This window comes from Rhinolophus sinicus, linkage group LG18 (assembly GCF_036562045.2).
Source record: "Rhinolophus sinicus isolate RSC01 linkage group LG18, ASM3656204v1, whole genome shotgun sequence".
NCBI lineage: Eukaryota > Metazoa > Chordata > Mammalia > Chiroptera > Rhinolophidae > Rhinolophus > Rhinolophus sinicus.
In genome coordinates, this window is record NC_133767.1 from 14,469,924 (window position 1) to 14,494,767 (window position 24,844).

Here is a 24,844-nt window from a genome sequence, read left to right on the forward strand (position 1 = left end):
GAATGTGGAGCCAATTCATTGATCTCGGGATTCTTCCCCCGTGAGTCATGGAGTTTTCTCCCCACTTAGAGGGCTGTGAGCTGTGACGGGTTCCTCTAGTTCCACCGGCATCCTGGGCACGTGCACAGCGACCAGGAGATCTTTGGGGCCTCCCCTGTTCTGCCACCCTCACTGCCCTCCTTAGCTCAGCAGCCTGGCCTGCGCCCTGGACTCCATGCCCGCCGCTTCCGGAACCTGGTGCCTCTGTGGTCAGGGTGGCACGGGGTCTCCCTGAGCTAATTCAGACCATCTCCGTCTCCTGCAGGTAAGCCACTGATGAACTCTGGGCTCGGTATCTCTGCTTGTCACACCTGAAAGCTAGTGAAATGGGTTTCCCTAAATTGAGGGAGACCTTTCTAAACCCCCGCTCTTGTTTCTGCTGTCTCTTGTGTTTGATAATCTCTCAGCAGATTTTCTCAGTTTGTGTGCCGGATTTAAATATAACTTAGTGACACAGGATAGATTTTCTTTGGAGGAAAATGGCCACTCTTGTGCGGAGGCTCACATTCCAATGCTCAGAGTTAAAGCAGGAAACACTGATCCTTAGGGTTCCAGGCGGGAAGGCACGCTCCATCATCCTACCCACGTGTCTGCCTACCTGTGTCCTCCTGGGTCAACAAGGTCAGTTAGGGCCCCCGAGGGGGCAGCAAGCCCCCATCCCAGGTCTCTTCCCGTGCCCCACCCCCCAGCCCTCTCCAAATCTTAGAAGTCATCCCTGAAGCCAGGACACTAAGCTGAGTTTCCTTTTACTGGTTCTGTGTGGTGGAGAGTAAAGCCAGTCAGAGAGGGCAGTTCCATCAGCCTGAATATTTTGCTAAGAAATAGCACGTCCATGTGAAGAACAGCGAACATCTGAACGGCACTTATCAAATGATAAATGCCACCCCCACAGTCACATTGCATTACAAGCCGTTTGTTGATCTTACGTTTAGGAAAGAAACAAGGTCAGTTTCCTAAAAAAGTGTATTTTTTGAACGCGAGGAATAGAACTGGTATCTTTCTCTCCTGGGTGCTGTTTTGAGTTAAGGTGGTGCAAAAGGGGAGGAGAAACATGGAGAGGAGGGTGTGTGTCCCAGAACCGAATCTTCCCCACTTTCCCCTGTGCTCCCCCAAGCACAAATCACATTTTCATGGCACCTCCTAACTTTCTGTCTTTAACTAGTGCTGAGCGTCCCTCTGGTGAAAGGATGGCAGTGCTCAGGCAGCTGGCACTCCTGCTGTGGAAGAACTACACTTTGCAGGTATGTCCCACCCTCGGGGACATGGCGGGAGGAAGGGCGTGCCCACCATGTGGGTGCCTAGGGAGGCAGAGCGGAGCCTGGAAGAGGTGGCATCGCTGTGGGAGGGAGCCCTGGGAGCCCACTGCTCTGCCTCGCGGTCCATCAGCATGTGCTTCCATTTCTCTTCCAGAAACGGAAAGTCCTGGTGACGGTCTTGGAACTCCTCCTGCCCTTGCTGTTTTCTGGGATCCTGATTTGGCTTCGCTTGAAGATCCAGTCGGAGAATGTCCCCAAGGCCACCATATACCCCGGCCAGTCCATCCAGGAGCTGCCCCTGTTCTTCACCTTCCCTCCTCCAGGAGATACCTGGGAGCTCGCCTACATCCCGTCACGGAGCGATGCCGTGAGGACCATCACCGAGACGGCAAGGAGAGCGCTGGTGATCAACATGAGAGGTGAGGCGTCCTGTGCCCTCCTTCTCTCTGTGGGACTCAAGGCCATTGTCCAGGCCCAGCCTGTCCTCTCATTGGCTGTGTCGCTGGGGTGAATCCCCCAACTCTGTCGTGTCTCATCAAAAAGGGGACCCCAGAATTGTGAGGGCCAAATGCGACAGCTTGAGCAGCTCCCAATTACCCACAGTGGGAACAGGCAACCACAGACCCAAGGAAAGCACTTTAATTACAAGGTTAAGATGCGGTTTGAGAGCATAATGCCAAGAACCTTTGCTGGCATGTGGTTTGGGGAGGACGGCTCTAAAAAGGTCATTAGGAAGCCTGTTGAGGGACACTCCCAGTGAACACACGCCAGTCACCTTGTCGAGCTCTTTGCTTTCAGGATAAAAAGTATTATCCCGTCTTCTCTCCTCTTGATTTTAGCAGATCCCTCCTGTCTTGTTTAATTCAATGGAGCAAACACAGTAAAACCTTTTATGTGAAATGGGGTCTGGGCCATGATAGGGAATCATTTAATAAACTATATGTTAGTGTCTACTCGAAGTTTTGAAACGCACCACTATGGCTGTGAGAGAGGCTGACTCTGGCAGCAGAACCTAGCTCAGGGTGGCCACCCTCCTGGAGGAGGGTTATGGACTTGGCGTTGCTACCAGCCCCACCTCCAGTCTTGCCAGAAACCCAGGGGCAGCTGTGATTGCGAGTTTCTGCCCATCTTCATGGCAGCCTGTCTCTCTGCCAAAAACAAAAGCCTCCTCGAGTCTTAGGAAAGGTTTGCACAGCCCTAGAGAAACTTGTCTTTTATCTGCAAATGATCTGAACCATGCAGATTTTTCAAGTGGGGGGCCCATTGGGCAACTGTGCTCCCGTGCTCTCCACAGTTCGCGGCTTTGCCTCGGAGAAGGACTTTGAGGACTACGTCAGGTATGACAACCGCTCCTCCAACGTGCTTGCTGCCGTGGTGTTCGAGCACACCTTCAACCACAGCAAGGACCCCCTGCCGCTGGCGGTGAGGACCCAGCCCCACAAAGGCGCTCTGCCGGCCTGGGAGTAACTATCCTACTGTCCCTTTGGGTCCAGTAGTGCCATCTCGGACCCCACTGAGAGAGCCCTGGGGACACGTTAGCCCATCAGGCTAGAGCAGTTAGAAACCTTACCTGCCTGAAGAAAGCGGCCCGTCACTGCCGAAAATAGGCTGTCACTGAAGGCCCTTTCTGTCCTCGTATTTGTCAAAAGGTGTTACTTGTCTCCAGGCCTCTGTAGATAGAGTCAAATAGTAAGAAAGTAGCAGATACTTGGGACTAAAACACGATGTGGCGTTAGCATTTCAGTTGTATATTTCAAACAAACCAAAAAATAAAAAATAAAAGTTCTTTGCTTGCCCAGTGGTATTAAGACTGGGAAACCAGCAAATCCCTCTAGCACTCAGACATAGAGTTCACGTGGGTATACGGCAAGAGAAGGATGGGATGGCAAAGCACACCCAAGGTGCCCCTGTGGGGCTCCTGTCCCCGCTTGGGGCAGGACCAGCCACTCTGACATTCTGAGACCACGTGGACGTTGGCAGGGCCTGGGAGAGTAGTGAGTTCACAGAATAACAATCCCCTAACCTCTCTCATTTGATGCAGATGTTTGCTGCTCTGTCTAGATCCCTCAGAGCAGTTGATTTTCTCTTTGTTTCCACAGGTGAGATATCACTTACGGTTCAGTTACACGCGAAGAAATTACATGTGGACACAAACAGGCTCCTTTTTCCTGAAAGAGACAGAGGGATGGCACACCACTTCCCTTTTTCCACTTTTCCCAAACCCAGGACCGAGGGAACCTGCGTCCCCTGATGGGGGAGAACCTGGTGAGAGGCATTTTGCAGGCTGAGTTACCCCTGAGGTGCTGACTGGTGATAATCACACAGGGAGAGGCCACCTTGCATTTCTCTGCAGAAATACTTTGTAGGACTATTTCATCTTCTTTGTAGGAGAAGGAAGAAAGCATCCAGTAAACCTGGCTTCTGAAAGGCTAAAATATTTGGAAACAGGAAAGGCTCTCTCCTTATTACTCAGAAGACACGGGCTCTTGAATGAAACATATTTTTGAAAGATTTTATTGGGGAAGAGGAACAGGACTTACTGGGGAACAGTGTGTACTTCCAGGACTTTTTTTCCGCCCCCAAGTCAAGTTGTTGTCCTTTCAGTCTTAGTTGTGGAGGGCGCAGCTCAGCTCCAGGTCCAGTTGCCGTTGCTAGTTGCAGGGGGCGCAGCCCACCATCCCTTGCGGGAGTCGAGCTGGCAACCTGTGGTTGAGAGGACGCGCTCCGACCAACTGAGTCATGAGGGAGCTCAGCGGCAGCTCAGCTCAAGGTGCCGTGTTCAATCTTAGTTGCAGGGGGCACTGCCCACCATTCCTTGGGGGACTTGAGGAATTGATCTGGCAACCTTGTGGTTGAGAGCCCACTGACCCATGTGGGAATCAAACCAGCAGCCTTCGGAGTTAGGAGCACGGAGCTCCAACCGCCTGAGCCACCGGGCTGGCCCTATATTTCAGTTTTTTGGAAGCTTCAGATTGCATTGGATTTTGGGGACTTGATTTGACATTTTCCTTCTCTTCCTTGCCGCCCCTGTATTGAGTTCTGCAGGCTTTTTAAGCTCTGTGGTCCTTGTGTTATACATCCGTGGTTTACTTGAGTCGGTGGAACGTTTGTAGCAGTTGCATGTTGGGTAGTTAGTTATACCCTGTCCGTGTGTGGGTGGGTCTGTCCCATGTGACTTTAGCCGGTAGTTGGCATGTTTGTCTCCTCTGAAGCACAGTCACATCTTGGAACATGCTAGAGAATAGCCAAGACGTAACAGGACTAGAGAGGTCACCCTCAGGCTGAGACTCCAGTGCAGGTCCCACAGCGTCGGGGCTATTGCAGAGGACCCAGGATTCCACAGGTCTGCAGGAAGTAGAGTTATTAGAGGTTTCGATGGAAAGACCTAGGAATGTCCCAAATGGCGAACCAGGCAGGCAGGAGGCAGCACACGTGTAACCAGCATTTGGAAAAGGGCTAATGTCAGGGCCTGTCACCAGGTTCAGGTGAGCAAGTCAAGGTGAGGCGCGTGAGAACCCCATCATGAGGGCCTGGACAGGTCCCCAGCCCGGGAGCTGAGGAGAAGCCGCATCCGCTGTCACACCTGCTGCCTGTATCCAGCAGCAGGAGAGACTGGTCACTGAGACCCAGGGGCTGGCTGCTTGTGTGGACAATTTCCTAAGTGTGGAAGCAACAGCAAAAAGTTCCCCAAGAAAGACCTGACAGATTTTAAGGGTAAAATACTATACTAAAAGCACATAGGAGATGGGGGAAAACATTTTCAGCAAATGACAGAAACACTTTTTGGTATGCCAAAGATTCGTACAAAGTTGTTAGAAAAGCATGACGAAGGCCCCAGGCGATGCGGAAAGGATGGGAACCTGGCAGCCAGCAGGCTCTCGGTGCATTTGGTCCCGTGTTCTCCCCCCCCCGGCCCACCCCCATAGGTCCATACCGTAAACCCACTGGTTCCCCTGAGGAGAATTTAACCCGGGGAGAGCCTGAAAGGAGAAACTCCACGTGCACAGATATGTTTGCCCTCGCTTTACTTTATGATCACAGAAGTTGCAGCAATGGGCAATGACAGTACAGAGTGGTGGCTTAATTCCTCCGAGTGTTGAGCTGCCACACAAGTCATCTTGATGAGGACACATGGTAACATGGCAAAGCCTCGCGAGAGAACAGGGTGTGAGCAGGCAGGCAGGGTAGTTCGTGGGGCAGGCGGTCTGACGTGGAGAAACACTGGCTTTGAAGCCCAAGAGACCAGGGTCCCATCTCAGCTTTGCCCCCACACCGGGTGTGGCTCAGCTGCCGGGCTTCAGTGGTCCCATCTGTCCAATGGGAATATTGTTAGCTCCTCTGCGGGTTTGTTGTGAAGATGAAAAGTAAGCCCCCATCCAGCACAGCAATGGGTGACCTTAATTGAGCGCCTACTATCATCGCAACTGTAAAAATTCTTAAACCTAAGGCAAACGGTAGAAACACACAGGCATGGTAACCCCATGTTACCATGGGGGTGTGGTTGGCATATTGCTTTTCTCTTTTCTAGAGGCTGGAACCCAGGCATTTCTGTGTTAGAGGACATCAGGTGTTCTAAACATCATTGTATTTTATGAGTGAGGGTGCCTACGCCACCCAGACTTGTACCTGGTGTCCTTCCCACTCTGTGTCCTTGGCTCAGGCCCCAGGGCCTTAGGGAGAGAAAATTCCTGAGGCTGTGCCCACTCCTTCCTTAGGCTCAGTCCCTCTAAGCTTAGCTCTGGACTGGAGTGCTGTATCCCCAGCTTATCACTCCCAGGCCCTTTTTCCTTTAAGAATTTTATTACAAACCGCTTTGAAGAGTGAAAAAGGGCCAGCACGGAGAAACCAGAGGTACACAAAGGTCTCACAGCAGCAGTCTTTGGGCTGTGGTGCTTGCTTCCCATTCAGATGGTAACTCACGGGCAGAACTCTCTGTGGCCCGCAGAATTACAGCCCTCCACAGATGTCCACATCCCAATCCTCAGCCTGTGAATATGTCAGGACGTACGGCAAAGGGCAATATTAAGGTGGCAGATGGAGTTAATCAGCTGGCTTCAAGGGAGCAAGCTTATCGTTGGTTATGTCAGTGGGCCCTCTGTAATCACCAGGTCCTTAAATAGTGAGCAAGGGAGGCAGAAGAGAGGGTCAGAGGAAGATGTGATGGCAGCAGCAGGGTCAGAGATGTCGCCTGCCTGGCTTTGAAGGGGAGGGGCCACCAGCCAAGAAGAGTGAAGAAGAGCTTAGGGCGTCAGGTGAAGTCGCTCTGTGGCCACGTTCCCCAGGGAGGCCCTGGTACAGCTCAGCGCATGTGCTCCCTGAGTGAGCAGCACCCCGTGCTGTGGCTTTTCCGATGTGTGGACACCCTGTGCTGGAATGTCCTGTGCTCCCACACTCAGGGTACATCCGAGAAGGCTTCCTGGCCGTGCAGCATGCCGTGGACAGAGCCATCATGCAGTACCACGCAAACGCCTCCACGCGCCAGCTGTTCGAGAATTTCACCGTGATCGCCAAGAGGTTCCCATACCCTCCTTTCATTTCGGACCCCTTTCTCGTCGCCATCCAGTACCAGCTGCCTCTGCTGCTCATGCTGAGTTTCACTTACACCTCCCTCACCATCATCCGGGCTGTCGTGCAGGAAAAGGAGAGGAAACTGAAGGTAACGCTTTAAAACACTTGGACACGTTGTATCTGGGGGCGGTTGTGTCCCGGGCCCTGTGTCAGGTGGGGCAGCAGCTGCGCCTGCAGCCACAGAGCAGTTTGGGGTGGGGTGGGGTGGGGTGGGCACCCACCCTGATGCTGGCCTATCTTGGGGCTTCTTTGAAACCAGCCCTGGTGTATCCAGATTTTAAAAACCAAACGAAAGCACCATATTTTGTGTGACGTATACTAAGGACTGAATGTGGTGCTGGAGCTGCCTTGTCCAACTAGGGAGCCACGAGCCCCTGAGGGGCTCCAGCACTTTCAATGTACCTGGTCTGAACTGAGTCGTGCCAAGAGCGTACAGCACACACTGGGTTTTTGAAGCCTTAGTACAAACAAATAATGTAAACTAGCTCGTTAGTCATTTCTATATTGATTATGTTAGAAAAACAGTATTTTGGACGTTTTGGGTTAAGTCAGATACATCATGGAAATTAATTTTACTTGGTTCTTTTAACTTTTCCTTTGTGGCCACTGTAAAATTCTAAATGACATATGTGGCTCGCGTTCTATTTCTGTGGAACAGATCTGCTCTAGAGATTACATAGACAGCAAGCCAAATGTTTGCACACATGGCTGAGCAGAAAGCTAATTAGCTTCGCATATAGATGGAGGACAACTGTAGTTCTAGACGGTCAGGCACAGACTGATGGGAAATTCAGAAGTATATGAAGTGTCATTGAAAGGACTAGCATGGACTTAATTGAGTGAATACTATTCACCTGAATGAAGAGTATCACCTGTAAACCCACACCAGTGACACTGCCAAGATTATCCAAGACTTATTTCAAGTTCCTCTTTTGGCAATGTCTGCAGTGCCAGTGAAATGACATTTAGTGTGTCCTCAGAGGCACCAGATCTGTGATTATTGGGGCTGGGAGCACTGATGAGGTGGGTACTGTCTGCTTGGGCACCTTAAATCACATCAGTAAAAGTGGTAGAGTGTTAGGTTCAGTAGTTAGCAGAGGATGATGAAATGGTTTGGAAAAGAACGTTTGTCCACATGACACCTACAGATGTGGAGGTAAAACCAATGTGGCAGGCGGTTAAGTGATTATTCATCCTAAGGGGTGGGTACATGAGTGACCATTGTACCAATCTTCCCATTTTTCTGGGGGCTGGAAATTGTGCATAAGAAAAAGCTGGAAAGTCAGCTGCCTGGCTCAGTGCCTGGCTCATAAAAGACAATCAACTCTGGTCCACTCCCCTAGACTAGCACTATCCAGTGGAATATTCTGCGGTGATGGATGGACATGTCCTGCGTCTGCTGTCCACTATTGTCGTCACTGGGCACATGTGGCTAGCGCAACCGAGGAGCTGAATTTTTCATTTTATTTCATTTTAATGAATTTCAATGGAAATAGCAGCATGTGTCAGCTGGCCACCATATTGAACTGTGCAGCCTTCGGTGCCCTGGGACTCCCTGGTCAGTGCAGGAACTGGCTTTCCTCACCGCACCTCCTGTCAGCCTGACTGGGACTCTGGAGGAAGGCCTGTCCCCGGCATCACTGTATTCCTGTCCTTCCTGTAGGGGCCCCCGCCCCTCACAACAATAGTCTGGACCCCTCATTTCAGAATAGCAGGAGGGGAGGCAGTAGCTTTGGCTTCTAAAGTGTTCCCACGTCACTGCTGATTCTGGAACAGCCCTGGGGCCACGCTTTGCAGCAAGGGAGTTCGTGTGGTTGGTACTAGCGAGCGGAGGGACCAGGCTCTGCTCTCCTGACTCAGAACCCCGGCACCAGTTACCCTACCACACAGCTTGCTGGGGGGCAGTCAGGGGCGCTCAGAAAAGTCTGGGAAGCACAGGCCGGGAGTTTGGGGTTGCTCCATAGAGTGAAGGACTGCCCAGCGAGTTTGTTAGCTTAGTCAACACAAAGCTAATGCGTGCTCATATCTGAGGGTGTGGCAGGTGGGGGCCAGGGGTACAGTGGCCAAGTAGAGGCTAAGGGAGCTCACTAGGGTGAGGGGAAAGGTGGCTAATCTTGGCTGGGAAGCAGAGAGGGAGTCCCAGGGGCTTAGCAGTTAGGACTGGGGAAAGGTAGGAAGAAGGTGCAATTCCTCGCGCCCCAAAGTCAGGAACTGACATGATAGAGCCACTTGTGTCTTCTGCCTCCGGCCAGTGTGTGCTTCACTGTTCCTCCGCCTGCTCTGTGACCCGGGTGTCCCGTGTCCTGCCCTGGCCTGTGTGTGACACCCACCGCGCATCTGCGCCGTCACACACAGGCTCTCAGGGCAGCCAGTGCACGGAGGGCGCCAGGGCCCGGCCTGGAGGCGGTGGGCACTCGCCCGCAGCAGACACCTGAGGGCGGGTGTCGGGGCGTTTTGCTCCCCCAGGAATACATGCGCATGATGGGGCTCAGCAGCTGGCTGCACTGGGCCGCCTGGTTCCTGCTCTTCTTCCTCTTCCTCCTCGTCGCCGTCTCCTTCATGACCCTGCTCTTCTGCGTCAAGGCAAGTGTGACTTCGAGGGGGTATCTGATGTTAAGAGCATGGCTTTCAGGCCGATGGGAGGCCAGAGGCAGCCCTCGCACCACTACAGAGACCCCGAGACGCCCTGTTTGCGGCTCTCAGGGGCGTCTGCCTGGGCTCGGTAGAGACAGGACTGGTGGTTTCTCAGTCACGCTCCATGTAGACCCTTCGCCCATCGCCACCAGTTTCATTCGTGGGCAGACTGTTTACGACTCTTCCTGGTTTTGTTTCCACCTTCCCCGCTGTCACCTGTGCGTACTGACCTCTGGGGCGGCACGTGGCGCAGGTGAAGAAGGACGTGGCCGTGCTCACACACAGTGACCCCTCGCTCGTGCTGGTCTTCCTGGCCTGCTTTGCCATCTCCTCCATCTCCTTCAGCTTCATGGTCAGCACCTTCTTCAGCAAAGGTGAGTCGTCCTGCCCCCTGGGAAGAGGACAGGGCGGGGGAGGGGGGCGTGATCCAAATCTCAGAAAACCGGGCACTTTCATTTGGGATAAGTAGAAATAACCCGGAGACTGGGGCAGGGGGCGGGGGACTGTTGTACGGCACCTTCCTTTGGACTCAATGTTCTGGGTATTGAAGAACACCCTGAATAATCCTTTTCAAATTTATTTTTAATCATAATGGACATACAATATATTAGTTTCAGGTGGACAACAGTGATTCAACATTTATATACCTTACAAAGTGGTCACCACCGTAAGTCGAGTAACCATCTGCCCCATACATAGTTATACCAACATTATCGACTCTATTCCCTGTGCTGTACATTACATCCCCATGGCTTATTTTATAATCAGAAGTTTGGATTCTTAATCCCCTTCCCCTTTCCCGCCCCTCCCCCCTTCCCTCTGCTCTGGCAGCCGTCCTTTTGTTCTCTGTCTCTAGGAGTTTGTTTCTGTTTCATTTTGTCGGTTCATTTGTTTGGCATTTTAGATTCCACATGCAAGTGCAATCATACGGTATTTGTCTTTCTCTGTCCAACTTATCTCACTTAGCACAACACTCTCTTGGTTCATCCATGTTGCAAATAGCAAGCTTTCGTTCCTTTTTATAGCCATTAATAGTCCACTGTACATGTAGCACCTCTGTATCCCGCCTTCCACTGATGGACGTCTAGGTTGCTTCCATATCTTGGCTACTGTAAGTAATGCTGCAGTGAACATAAAGGTGCATATATCTTTTCAAATTAGTGTTTTGGATTTCTTCAGATAAATACCCAGAAGTGGAATTGCTGGGTCATATGGTGGTTCTATTTTTAACGTTTTTGAGGAACCTCTATACTGTTTTCCATGTGGCTGCACTAATTTACACTCTCACCAACAGTGCATGAGGGTTCCCTTTTCTCCACATCCTCGCCAACGCTTGTAATTTGTTGTCTTTTTGATGGTGGCCATTCATTCAGGTTTCAGGTGATAGCTCATTGTGGTTTGATTTGCATTTCCCTGATAACCAGGGACATTGAGCATCTTTTCATGTGTCTGTTGGCCATCTCATGTGTCCTCTTGGGAGAAATATCTACAGAGGGTGCCAAAAAAATGGATACACATTTTAAGAAGGGAAAAACTGAATTAATTGTAATACTCAATATATGCTGATAACAAAGATGGATACAAGTCACGTTTGACTTCTGCAATGACAAGAGGTGCTCAAAGTGGTTCCCATCAGCATCCAGACACTTCAGATTATGGCAAACTACTGCTTGAGCATAGATAACATCTCTTAAAACATGTATACGTTTCTTTGGCACCCCCAGTATTTAGGTCCTCTGCTGTATAATAAACTGTGTCAACAGTTAGAAGATCTGTATAACTTAATAAGCGATGTTTTCCCAATGAACAAAGCATTATGTTACAAAATCATGAAAGAAGATTAATCCCTTCAAAGTGTAAGTTAGACTGATGGGTTTTAGTGTAACAGAGTATGAAAAGATCATTGTTTGGTTTCATTCCATGTGGCACCTAACCTTTAAGGAATTACCTCTTGTTTCATGGTGTCATGTCAAGAAACCATATCCACAAATATCTGAAAGGCTATTAAATACCCCCCCGCCACCTTTCCTACTAATATATGTGGAGCTGATTTCTTCATTCACTTCATTCAAAACAATGTAACACAACAGAGTGAACGCAGAAGCAGGTATGATAACCCAGCTTTACTATGTTAAGTCAGACATGACAGAGGTTTGCAAAAATGTAACACAATGTACTCGTCTCACTAAATCGTGGGAAATAGAGCTGTTTTTCATAAAAATATTTATGTAAACTTGTAATGGGTCTATTATTTTTATTCTTAAATCTTGAAATTTTCTTAGGATTAACTTCTATACATTAAACATTGATACACATGTGAGCTACCTAAACAAAAGGTCTTTGACGTCCTTAATAACTTTAAGAGAGTAAACGGGCCTTAAGACCAAAGCATTTGAGGGCCACCAGCGTGGACTAAAGCCGTGTTCTCCCCACACCTCCATGACCTGGTCCTCGTCTCTTTCAGGTCTTTCCCACGTGTCACCTTATCAGAGCCTTCCTTGGCCACCTCGTCATGGTCACAGCTCCTGGCCCAGGGAACATTATGTCCCCATTCTTTGCCTTATTGCTCATTCATTTACTATCTGTGTCCCCACCGGATTATAAACTTGGGGTGGGGGGCTTTGTTTTGTTTGCAGCAGTCTCCCAGGTGCCTGGAACAGGGTCTCAGTGAGTGTCTGTAGGATAAATGAGTGAATGAGAGGGTCCAGACCAGGTGAGAAGTAAGACGTGGGGGGCTCAGTATGAGTCATGTCAGGTGTGTGACGTCCAGGCAACTGGAAGTGAAGTCTGCAGGAGAGGGCTAGAGAAATCAGTGTGGGGGCCCGGGCTGAGGGAGACACGTGCTACCCCGGGCAGGTTCCCTAGGGCACAGGTACCTCGACAACACAAAGTGCTGCAGGAGCCTGGAGTCCCCCAGCACTGGGGCCTGTGTTCCAGCGTCAACAGCTGATTCAGGGAGGGGTCAAGCGGTTCGCCCCACGAGGGTTCTTCTTTCTCCGGTGGATGGAGCACAGTCTCCCTTTTGACACATTCATGCAAATGCTCTTTACTATACTTGTCCTCCTCTCTCCATCTGTAGCCAACATGGCAGCAGCTGTCGGGGGCTTCCTGTACTTTTTCACATACATCCCCTACTTCTTCGTTGCTCCTCGATACAACTGGATGACTCTTAGCCAGAAGCTCTTCTCCTGTCTCTTGTCTAATGTCGCCATGGCGATGGGAGCCCAGCTCATAGGAAAATTTGAAGCGAAAGGTGAGTGTTTTCCTTTTCCACAAGCTGCCCTTGCTGGTTTAGTTACACGCAGACAGAGTTCAAGCAGAGGCACCTCTAGCTCTCGTGATAAACAGACACGTCAGGACAGCTGCGCCAGTGATGCATTTAGAAGCCTTGGCATTGGCCATCACTGGGCCAGTGCAGTCCCTCCCTTGAGTTTTCTCAAGGCCCTGCCTTGAACCTGCTGTTATTGTAGGAAAACGCTGGATGTGAGTATCTGTACCTGCTGATGTGGGATTCCACTCAATTACCTCTGAGTCTCTGCCTGCCTCAGGAGGCATTCGGAATGATCACCCACATGGTCTCAAAGTCCATTGGTTTTGATCCACTCCTACCTCTTAGTAAAGTGGTACCATTAGCATCTCCCCACTCTCTCCTCCCCTGAAACCTGCAATGAGTCAAGATGAGGATGGGGAGGCCCGAGAGAGAAACAAGGGAAAGACCAGAACATTGTTTTCTTGATTTTTGTGAAATTTCCTGATGTTTAAAATATCCTGGGGATCAAATAAGACAGTTCTTTGGGCTGACTTTGACTGCAAACCTTGCAGTCGCTGCTCAGATTTCAATTGATGGAGTCAAGCATGCTCCTCTAAAAGGGATGAGAGGGCACCTAGTGTGACCCTTAACCCCTCACCTACTGGGGAGTCTGCAGAGATGGAGAGCTCACGTCTTAGAGCTCTCTGTCTTAGGAGAAGGCCCCATTCATTTCCAGATCACTCAAACCCGTCCCACAGAAGGGCCTTGCAGAGGCGGCTGGACTCTGACCGGCCCGCCCCACCTCTCTTGCTTGCTCTGTTTCTCAGGCACGAGGGGTGCAGGTGAGTTTCTGCGAGGCTGGTGATATGCTGGCATCCGTCTCCCTGGAGCTTCTGTGCTTTGTGGCTCCACTAGCAGGAGATGAGCAGTCATTCCCCTTCTAAATGACTGACCTGTGTGGATTTTAAGACCATTTGGGTCCTGCCCTGTCCAGATGTTCTCTTCAGGCTGGATGCTCTTGTTTCTTCCCGCCATGCAATTCCTAGTTGTAGCTGTCTGGTTGTGAGTCTGTGGAAGGAGGCAGGTGGGTAGTCACGGCAACCTTCAGTGTGGTTTTATTTTTAGAATTTTTGTCTTCACTTGGCAATGTCTTGTAACACTTTAACTTTTAAATATGTGCATTTCCATGTTTAGCAGTGTGTGATAAAATTGCAGGCTTTTAAAATACACAGGCCCTTCCAGGGTTCAGATAGTTTTCTAAAAGCCATTTACAAAGAGGAATCTAACTATATGGCCCCTCTTGTTTTTCAAAGTTCTATACTGAATTTTCTTAAAACAGGCACATTTCTAGTGGTTTGAAAGTGAACATTGACTAAGGTTGGAGAGCAGCCACTTCCATCAGGGACCCTCGAGCCAGCAGAAGGTGGACTGGTCACACAGAATCCTCAAGCATCGTTTGCACTGTGCTGTTGCAAACCAGAGAGAAGACAAAACACTATGAGCAACACTAAATAGAGCTTTATACGTGTAAAGTTTTTCTCTTTTTAAAAACATGAAATGTGCACTGTTCCAGTGTTGGGCTTCTCCCACATATATATATACGTGTATGTGTATATGTGTGTTGTGTATATAGGTCATAAATCAAACGTGAGCCCATATAGTCAGTTCATGATCTTTTGCTGGTTCTATCACATCGATTTTGTAACTTACTCTTGTCTTGAAGACCTGGAGAGAGTCATCAGATTCTCTATAAAAGCGGGAGAGGAGACGTCATGCTGCCTTGGCAGGGACACATGCACGTGTGCTGTCTGCGGCTGCAAGTTCGTTTTAGGCCTGTTTCCTGGTGTGTGTTCCAGGCACAGGTGTCCAGTGGCGAGACCTCCTGAGTCCTGTCAACGTGGATGACTGCTTTACCTTTGGCCAAGTGCTGGGCATGCTGCTGCTGGACTCGGTCCTCTACGGCCTGGTCACCTGGTACATAGAGGCCGTCTTCCCGGGGCAGTTTGGTGTGCCCCAGCCCTGGTACTTCTTTGTCATGGTGAGTCCTGACACCCCTGCTCCTCACATTGGCCACCTCTGTGAGGGTGAGGGGTCCCCAGCATTCATTCTGGATCCCCTCCAGTCCCTGACATACGACGCCTAGTCAGGCTGGGATAGAGGTGCCTGCCCTGTGCTTGGTTGGTGAGCTGTGTGTCCAAAAGGCCCTGAGACCCACCCCGCTACCCCCATCCCATCTCCACTGCCTGAGATGCTCCCTGCTCTCCAGGGTCCAAGAGAAGGAGCTCGCTCTGGCCCACCACCCACAGTCCCAGCACAGCCCCACCTGTGCCTCTTTCTTGTCACTTGGGGGGTTTTCTGCCTATAAAGTAATACAGCTTCCTGTAAAAATGATTGCATTGCCGGAATATACAGCACAGAGACAAACACCGTTGACACTTTGGTGTGTAGTTCCTCGGGTTTTTTTCTATGCATAAACCACTTATAGTGTACACAATATGTGTGTATAACATATATAGTTGGTTTTTTAAGAAAGGGATCATATTGTAAAAATGCTGGAAACCTGCTTTTTTTTTTTTTAACCTAACAATGGTACATCTTAGATTAAATACCTCTATGTTTAGATCTATTTATTAATATACATTTAGATTTTTATCTATACGTATTTATAAATTTTGTTTTATTTATAAATACAAATATACTTAAATATATGCATTTTTATGAAACAACTTCATTTTTTTAATGACTGCACAGTATTCCATGGATGTCCCACCATGTATTTAACTAATTTCCTATTGATGAATAGTTAGGTGCCACGTCAGTGTTAATTCTTTGATTCAGCAAATACTTATAAAGTGTCCATTATCTATTTCCTCAAATCTAAAATGCCATGGATTATTAGAGGCACCATTACTTTATCACTAAAAAAGAAAACTGTGGTTAGACTATGGCATTCCATGATTTCTAAGACACAGTCTGATTGCAAAGTCAGAAATGTGAGAAATGTGTCCCTTACAATCGGTGGCTCAGGCTGTGCCAGAGCTATTCCAGGCACTAGAAATACACTGGGACTCCCCTGTGGGTTACACGAATTCTCCACCCTCGGGATTACTTCTGGGGTTACTTCTTCCAGAGCCCTGTTCCTACCTTTCCTGTGCCCCTGCCCACACCCTCGTGTTACCTGTGCCCCCAGGTTACCCTCAAGGGTGGGGAGTATATATGGTTTGTAGTTATAGTCTTACCCCTCACACAGCCTGTCACTGTGATGGCCAGACAGAGGGTAGGGGGTTGTCCTCGTCTAGACAGAGGATGAAGGGTCGTTCTTTAGACAGGGAGGCCCAGCCCTTTGGCTCCTCCTGCTTAGTTCACAAGCGCCCATGGAGCTGAGCTGGGAGTGTGGAATTGGGGCCTCCTTCATTTTCTGCCCCAGTGTCATTCTGGACTAGAACTTTCAACAACCTGTCCGTATTAAGTGTCAGCATGTTCTTTTCCTCTGTATCATATCTTAGTGGATATGATACAGCACTAAGCCTGTGAGTTGCCATCATGCCCTATGGCAGATCAGGACGCTGAGGCTGAGCGCTTTCCCAGGGGTAGAGAGTGAGAGGCTGCGTTGGATCCTGACCCAGCACTGGGGCTCTGAGTGGGGTCTCCTACAGAGGAGGCCGTGTCTGGGGACACCGAGGGCTGGTGGCTGTGTGTGTTTAGCATGTCCGTTAGTTGTTGCTCTGTCACAAACACGACGGGCCTTCTGACACCCACCTGATTGCTATCCTAGCCCTCGTATTGGTGCGGGCGCCCGAGGACAGTTTTAGGGAAAGAGGAAGAAGACGACGACCCTGAGAAAGCGCTCAAGACAGAGTTCTTTGAAGCTGAGCCAGAGGACCTGGTGGCTGGGATCAAGATCAAGCATGTGTCCAAGGTGCCACACTCTGTGGGGCCGGGCCGGGTCAAGGGGCGTCAGGGTCACAGGCGGTGAGACCTGCTGCCTTGCCCAGGGCTATCCCCAAGCTGGTGACTATCGTGCAGGCCTTGTTACCTCCTGGATCCCTGGGGCTGCTGTCCAACAGGCTGTCCCAGACACCGGCCAGCCCTCGGGCTCTGTGTCACCAGGGCCCACTGTAGAGAGTCGGTCAGATCAGCCACACATGCCACCACCTGGACTTAACCTCTCAGTAGCTTTGTAGTGAACGCTCGCTGTGCTGGCTGCACAGCGATGCCTGGGCCTCATGTGCCTTCACTTCCAGACGTGGGGGATGTCTGGGACCTGGAGGGGGCGGGGGAGGCCGGAGAGTAGGGGGGGGCTACATGGCATCCAATCAGCACTCTCCCCAAAACTTCCACCTCTCTGTGCTGTCTGGTGGTGCTGGGTGTAGTTCCCCTTAGAACCCTCAGTGGGTATTCCACAGGGGAGTGGGAGGGGCCCGTGGAGTGAGATCCCAAGGGGCGTCTGCCTTTCCTCCAGGTGTTCAGAGTGGGGAACAAGGGCAAGACGGCCGTCAGAGACCTGAACCTGAACCTGTACGAGGGGCAGATCACCGTCCTGCTGGGCCACAATGGCGCGGGGAAGACTACCACTCTCTCCATGCTCACAGGTGAGGGTCCACGTGGCCACCGCAGCCAGTGGGGTGACCGGCAAACCCATTCACAATAAAACGAGGTGAAACCATGTGGACTCGGTGAGGTCCTCGCACCCCTTGCAGACTGGCAGGATATTCAGCTGCACCTAACCCTCGGGGGTCTTCTGCTTGGCCGTAGGTCTCTTCCCCCCAACCAGTGGCCGGGCGTATATCAACGGGTATGAAATTTCACAAGACATGGTTCAGATCCGGAGGAGCCTGGGCCTGTGCCCGCAGCATGACGTCCTGTTTGACAACCTGACAGTCGCAGAGCACCTGTACTTCTACGCTCAGGTGAGCTGGCCGGGTAGGACGCGGAGGTCGTCGTTGCCAAGCTTGTTCTATAGCCTGCCCCTCGCTCGGGTTCCGGAGGCAGCCAGCTGGGCCCGTAGCCTCCCGGCCACAGAAACCTACTCCTAGGAGCCCCCGCACAGCTGGAGTAGGGGAGGCGGGAGGGAAGTGGGGACTCGGAGGCCAGCCCATGATGGGATGAGACAACGCCAAGGCTAAGTGGCTTGCTGGACGAGTGTCAGAAGCCCCTGCCCCTTCTCTGTCCCCTGCTGTTGCAGCTGAAAGGCTTGTCGCGCCACAAGTGCCCTGAGGAAGTCAAGCAGATGCTGCACATCCTCGGTCTGGAGGACAAGCGGGGCTCCCGGTGCAGGTTCCTGAGCGGGGGCATGAAGCGCAAGCTGTCCATCGGCATCGCCCTCATCGCCGGCTCCAAGGTCAGGGGCAGCAGGACACGGGCAGGGCCCCCACACGTGGTGGACAAACACTTGGGCAGCAGGGCCCATAGGCAGTGCCTCCAGCTCCCGTCAGCCTGGGCTGGCTGCTGGCCCAGGCTCCTCGGCCCTGGACACCCTGGATGGGAAGCGTGGCAAAGGCGGTACTGCTGCTGCTTCGTGGGACTTGAGCCACTCAGGGCCAACAGTACAGCCAGCCTGCACCTGGGTGTGGCTCTGCCATTGTCACAAGGCTGTCCCTCTGTCTTCCAGGTGCTGATGCTGGACGAGCCCACCTCGGGCATGGATGCCATCTCCAGGAGGGCCATCTGGGACCTTCTTCAGCAGCAGAAAAGTGACCGCACCATCCTGCTGACCACCCATTTCATGGACGAGGCTGACCTGCTGGGGGACCGCATCGCCATCATGGCCAAGGGGGAGCTGCAGTGCTGCGGGTCATCGCTGTTCCTCAAACAGAAATACGGTGAGCAGCCGAGGGCAGGAAGCCGGCGGGCAGCCCACGCTCCCTTCCGTGTGGGGCCAGCGTCATGAAGGGCCCCTGAGATCAGATGGGAGAAGCCTTCTGTACACTTCCCATCTCCTACCTCTGGATGGAGAGCCGAGGCCCCAGGCAGAGGACCTTGTGAGAATTAGTGAGGAGGGGAGTGGAGCAGATAGTCTTGATTTTGTTAGAAGGACGGACGGTCATGGCCAGGGAAATAGCAGTTGAGCCTCAGGGCAGCCGAGAGCACCAGTGCCCTTGGAGTAGCCACTGTTCATACTTGCCAGTATTCAGCTCTCAAACCAGCATGCTCCACAGCGTGGTTCAGGGCTGGTGAGTCGCATGGAATCAGGACCTTTGCTATGTGGGCAGCTCATGGTCCATAATATGGTGCTGGCATGCCAGGTCCCATCCACGTTCCGCCAGCAGGGAGGACAAAGACAAAAGACGAGCACCCCTCCTCTTAGACACCCCAGGAGTTGGACATCTTGCTCCTGTGGCTTCCCTTGGCCAGCACACAGCCCTGTCAAGCAGATGGTGACCCGATGTAGTCACCATCAGGCTGGCGGCAGCTGGAGAGGGCGGCCTTCATTCTGGGGTTCCAGTACCAAGAAAGTGGGGAGAACAGGTCTTGCGGACAGTGCCTCCCACAGACTCTGAGACTTGAAGTCCATAGTCTGGCTCGGGTTTCACCTCCTTATGCTCAGTACCCAAATTTTTCAGCATCTCTTCCCAGCTAGGGAGCAGGAGGCAAGACCCTTAGGACAGCACTGAGTAGCCCTGAGATGCATTCGTTCTGGCTCAGCTGCACCTGCTCTCCAGCCCCTTCCCCATGAGCCTGCCTGGTGAGCCCGAGGTCCCCAGGTGGTCCAGGAGACGTGAGAGAGCCTTACGGGGGCTCCGCTGTATTCCAGGCGCAGGCTACCACATGACGCTGGTGAAAGAGCCTCACTGCAACCCTGAAGGCATCTCCCGGCTGGTCCGCCACCACGTCCCCAACGCCACCCTGGAGAGCAGCGCTGGAGCAGAGCTGTCATTCGTTCTTCCCAAGGAGAGCACGCACAGGTACACATCCCAGAGCGAACGCACAGGGAGAGATCCGAAAAGGAGGCTCAGTGGGCCTTGAGGGTTCCATGCTTCGCCACCTGCCCTGCACCTGTCAGGCGTGGCCAGTGGGATCTCTCAGCTCCTGGGCTGGTGATGGGCAGTGCGTGGTGAATCTGCTTGCTGGGTCCAAAGTGCCAGGCCTCTCTGTGCAGCGAGCTGGGAGAACCATCACTTGTCTCTGAGAAGCAGAAAAGTGTCTGACTCATCAAAGGGGCACATTGGTCACACTGGGTGAAATACGCACAGCAGCGCATCCAGAGTTCTCTGTGGAACTGTGAATTTGTATGTCTCCTCGGCCTTAGATTCTGAGTCATAGACTCAAATTCTGCCTCATAAGCAGAGCAGACTGCCAGTGTGGGGAGGTAAAAACCAAACTTATTCACATTCTGAAACTTTGGGACGTAAATCTTAAAAGTACATTTAATCTTGCTACAAGCCTGATTGAGTAACGTGGTTTTAATAACTGCATAGCGTTCCCTGACTCAGATGTACTGTAATTTATATAACATCTCTGTTACCACATGCTCGTGGTTTTCCAAATATATATAAATATATGTTAATGAACATCCTTCTAGAAAACTCTGTCAAGATCTCCAGTGGCCCCTCCTTAGGGTAGATTCCTGGTCTTGGGGTCAATAGGACCAAGTTCCCTTCTAGAAAGGGGGTGTGTTTGGCTTCCCCATTAGCAGGATAGGAGAGTGTCCATTTTACTCCACCGTTGCCAGCTTTGAGTAAAGGGTGTTTGTTTGTTTGTTTGTTTGTTTGTTTTTTAGTATTTGTGTATCTGATGGGTGAAAATGGCACACATTTACTTGATTGGCATTTTGTATTTCTTCCATTCCTGCTGGCAGGAGGTTGAACATTTTCAGTGCTTACTGGCCTTTAAGCCTTGCTTCTTCTGGATACTGTGTGTTCATGTCTCTTGCTCGTTTATTCATCAGCTAACCCTAGAACAACACGGGGCTTGGGGCACCAACCCCCACGCAGTCAAAAAGCCACATAGAACTTTTGGCTCCTCAAAAACTGACCTACTAATAGCCCACTGCTGACTGGAAGCCTTACTGATAACATAAACAGTCAATTAATTCATATTTTTGCATGTCATATGTATCATATGCTGTATTCTTACAATAGTGTAATCTAAAGAGAAGAAAATGTTACTACTCACGTCATAAGGCAGACAAAATACGTTTATAGTACTGTACATATTTATTGGAAAAATCTGCATATAAGTGGACACACACAGTTCAAACCCGTGTTGTTAATTAATATCAACCATTTTTGTTGCAACTTTTTCCAATTTGTTGCTGCCTAATTTTGTGGGATTTTTTTTTTTCCCATGCAGATGTTTTACATTTAATGGGTCATATTTTTTCCCGTGTGATTTCTTCTTAGAAAGTTTTTCCCTTCCCTGAAATCAAATAAATGTTTTGATTGGTTTTGTCATCTCATGTAGGTGTGTATTCTATCAAAGAATACCTTACTGGCCTAAGTACTCACAAAATATGTTGGGGTGGGGGGAAACAGGGAACAAAACCCAACTTTTTTTTTTTTTTTTTGAAATGGCGTTTCAGGGATCTCATGTCTTTTGTCCTTTGTCCCTCCCCCATATTGCGTGGAGGTAATTATTTAGGAAAGAGTTATCTGGAAAGTCACTGAGAAACAACTCATCACTTGGGGTCTTTTTTCAGGTTTGAAAGTCTTTTTGCAAAACTGGAAAAGAAGCAGAAGGAGCTGGGCATTGCCAGCTTTGGGGCCTCTGTCACCACCATGGAGGAAGTCTTCCTACGGTCAGTAAACGTGTTTTCATCAGTTTAAGACTCAGTGACTTGGATAATTTTTTTAGAGCACGGTGATAAAGCGGTCCCCTCTGTTATCATCTGGAACACCTATCTGCGGGTGGACGTATGCCGGGGGTGGGAGCAGGGCAGTGGGCCAGCTCTCAGAGCCCTGAATTCAAATCGTGACTCTTATTAGCATCTGCACAAACCCAGTGAGGTTCCTGACATGCGCAGCAATTCATAAGGCGGAGAACAGCTGTGTTCCGATCACATTAGGAGTGTGTGCGCTTCCTGGGCTCCCTCCCGGGAGCGCCACGGCAGTGACAGGTTTGCCAAGCTCCTCTGGGGTTAGATAGGAATCTGGAGTTTGTTTCTGACCATAAAGAAGATGTGAAATGCAGCGTTCAGACCCTTAGAACTGCAGGTGAACTCGACAGTTGACGCATGTATCAGACGTTTATTGAATGTGTATTTGGCAGATGTATTGCTAAGAACTAGAAATGCAAAAATAGAATGTGAAGTAGATATTTTTCCTTGAGGATCCACGGCTTAGGGCAGGCAACAGACTAAGCGAATGTAAACACAGTGAGTCATCGTGTCCCGAGCCCTGTCCTGCCCCTCTGGAAAGCCCTGGTCATAAATGCTGACCTTGGTCAGTCTCCCGTGAGACTGGGGTCCCCATGAGCAGGGTCCCTGTCTGCTTGTCCCTCCTGCACGTTTCTCGGCTACTGTAGCTGGTGTTCGGAGATATTTATTGATGAATGAACAAATGAGCAAACCAGCTTACGAAGCTGATGGCATTCTACTTTAGTGCCTCTGACAGTTGCCCTCTTTCCTCCTCTGCTTCCCTTCTCGGTGGGATAGCGTCTCTCTTCCTGGGGAGCTGAGTGATGACCAGGCCCCGTATGTCTTGGTGCAGGGTCGGTAAGCTGGTCGACACCAGCATGGACATCCAGGCCATCCAGCTGCCTGCCCTGCAGTACCAGCACGAGAGGCGGGCGAGCGACTGGGCAGTGGACAGCAACCTGTGTGGGACAATGGACCCAACTGATGGCATCGGCGCCCTGATTGAGGAGGAGTGCACTACCGTCAAGCTCAACACCGGGGTGAGTGCTCCAGCTGGGGCCGGCCAGCGCAGGACGACTGAGAGACCCTGGAACCTCACGTGTCAGAGTCCACGAGGGCAGACACAGGCTTCGAGAGGGTCAGTGCGCTGGAAAGAGGGCAGATTACAGCTGGGGCTCCCATTGGCGAAGAGAAGGAAAACTCGGAGCGTTTTAATCGCACACTTATAACTTAATCTTCTAACTTGGCCACTCACAAATCAGATGGAATAGTTTGCTTATGATGCTAACAGTGCTCCGTTCACAGGAGCTTGGCGTGTGCCGGCCCTTGATGAGGTCGAGGCAGCACTGGCCCCATTTTATGGACAGGAAATGGAAGCCTGGGTCCAGGTCGCATGGCCTGTACATGGCAAAGCAAGGTTTTGTCCCTGTCGTCCTGGCTTGTAACTCTGACACTCCCCACACTTAGAGGAGCATGAAGGGGTGAGGTTAGGGAACAGGCAGATTGGGGAGTTGGTCCAGCTGCAAGCACAGCTACTGTCCTACCAGGAGCGGGGGTGAGGCGGAGGCCTTGGCCTCCCTGTGAGATTGCAGCTGGTTCCCTGATGTCCTGCAACAAGGAAACAGCGTCGGCCCTGCCTGTTGTGAGACCCCCGAGGCCCACGTTGGGACCTGCAGGGACATGTACACACGTCCTGCATGTCATTGACCGAGACCTGCAAGAAGCTTGGGGCTCCAGGGCGTAAATGTCAGCCAAAGGCCCCAGGCCCACGTGCGGACCACACCTGCTGCTGGTCAGACGCTGGCCCCTGAGTGGCAGCATGGCCCCTTGTCCCCCCTTTCTGCCATAGCTCACCCTCCGCTGCCAGCAGTTCTGGGCCATGTTCCTGAAGAAGGCTGCGTACAGCTGGCGGGAGTGGAAGATGGTGGTGGCGCAGGTCCTCGTCCCTGTCACGTGCATCACCCTGGCCCTCCTGGCCATCAACTACTCCGCCGAGATCTTCGATGACCCCATCCTGAAGCTGACCTTGGGCGAGTACGGCAGAACCGTCGTGCCCTTCTCGGTTCCTGGGACTTCTCAGCTGGCGCAGCAGCTGTCGGAGCGTTTGAAGGACATGCTGCAGGCACAGGGCCAGGAGCCTCGAGAGGTGTTGGGTAAGGGGCGTCCCCGGGGGCGCAGGGCCAGGCTGTGCTGGCAGAGCCCGACTTCCTGACCCGGGCACTGTGGACACGGGGGTTATTAGTGTTTCGCTGCCCTGTGCACTGTAGGCCCCCTACTCCCCGCAACCCTGTCATGACAAGGCAATGCCTCCAGACATTGCCAGGTCTCTCGCAGGAGAAAATTGTTGTACTGAGTCAGAGGAAGACACCAGATGGCATCTCTAGGACTAAAACTTTGGCCAGGTGGTCATTTCCTGAAGTCGTGTATTTCAGGACCGTTCAAACGAAATGCAAAACTTCAGTGATCTCTATGTTGCCTTTTTTTTGTTCGCTAGTCTGGTCACGATGTGCATTATTGTGACCCGGTGTTTTCTTCCAACATCCTAACACCAAAACGAGCTGGCGTCCCAGGTGGTGGCAGCTGGACACTGCTCTGGGCTTAGAGTAGGCACCGCGTTCTAGTTACATGGATTGTGCTGGAAGGTTTTCTCCTTTTACTGCTCCCCTCCCGCTTCCTGGCCAACACCTGAGATTCAGCATACCGAATGGTCACAAAACCTCAGCAGGAATTCGGTTCCTCTTTAGGAGAAGGCTGGGCAGCCTAGAATGGGCCAGCCCTGCAGTGGGCGCTGGGCTGGGCGGAGCTCCTGCAGCCCAGAGCTTTCTCTCGGCCCTGCCAGAGACTGTGACCCTGACTGGCCCTACGGAGACAGTGGTGGGTGCCCCTTTTTGTCATTCCCCACGTGCTCCCGCCCCCACCCCGGCCTTGTTTTCTGGATGTCACCCAGCCTGGCCCAAAGATTGCGAGGCTCGCATGGTGCCCAGTGGCTCTGCGGGATTCAGGAGACTGCCGCAGATGCCCCGCCTGAGTCCACGTGGAAGGTCAAGTTGCCTGCTCCCCTGTCAAGTGTGGGCCTTTCGGTTCTGACCACTTCGCGGCATGGTTTTATTACACAGTATTTAAGGCCATCTGACCTTTATCCTTATGTAATGACAACAAGCCTTGACGGAAGCCACTGTAACTGTCAGTGCTAGGCTTCACTGACGCGTCCCTGTCCCCTCACTGACCCTTGAGTCCTGCAGTGTAGGTGCCATCGCTGTCCCCATTTTACAGCTGAGAGGCAAGACCAGAGCAGCGAGCATG

The 24,844-nt window shown here is 51.4% G+C and overlaps 1 protein-coding gene across 3 annotated transcripts in view; it reads left to right on the top strand.

Annotated features, from left to right (window-relative positions):
- Nucleotides 1-24,844, top strand: part of ABCA3 (ATP binding cassette subfamily A member 3) — a 44,433-nt gene that overhangs the window by 8,234 nt on the left and 11,355 nt on the right. For 2 of the 3 annotated variants that reach the window (XM_074322818.1, XM_074322816.1), the window contains exons 3-21: nt 70-304; nt 1,202-1,280; nt 1,450-1,714; nt 2,590-2,717; nt 3,395-3,560; nt 6,692-6,951; nt 9,330-9,446; nt 9,751-9,871; nt 12,577-12,750; nt 14,604-14,785; nt 16,523-16,666; nt 17,210-17,339; nt 17,503-17,657; nt 17,933-18,088; nt 18,359-18,569; nt 19,502-19,652; nt 21,386-21,484; nt 22,395-22,581; nt 23,391-23,694. In XM_074322818.1, coding sequence (XP_074178919.1) covers nt 1,227-1,280; nt 1,450-1,714; nt 2,590-2,717; nt 3,395-3,560; nt 6,692-6,951; nt 9,330-9,446; nt 9,751-9,871; nt 12,577-12,750; nt 14,604-14,785; nt 16,523-16,666; nt 17,210-17,339; nt 17,503-17,657; nt 17,933-18,088; nt 18,359-18,569; nt 19,502-19,652; nt 21,386-21,484; nt 22,395-22,581; nt 23,391-23,694 — 3,004 coding nt within the window. In that variant the 5' untranslated portion in view covers nt 70-304; nt 1,202-1,226. Of the gene's footprint in view, nt 1-69; nt 305-586; nt 661-1,201; nt 1,281-1,449; nt 1,715-2,589; nt 2,718-3,394; nt 3,561-6,691; nt 6,952-9,329; nt 9,447-9,750; nt 9,872-12,576; nt 12,751-14,603; nt 14,786-16,522; nt 16,667-17,209; nt 17,340-17,502; nt 17,658-17,932; nt 18,089-18,358; nt 18,570-19,501; nt 19,653-21,385; nt 21,485-22,394; nt 22,582-23,390; nt 23,695-24,844 lie in introns of all 3 variants that reach the window. The other variant, XM_074322817.1, reaches the window with a different exon arrangement.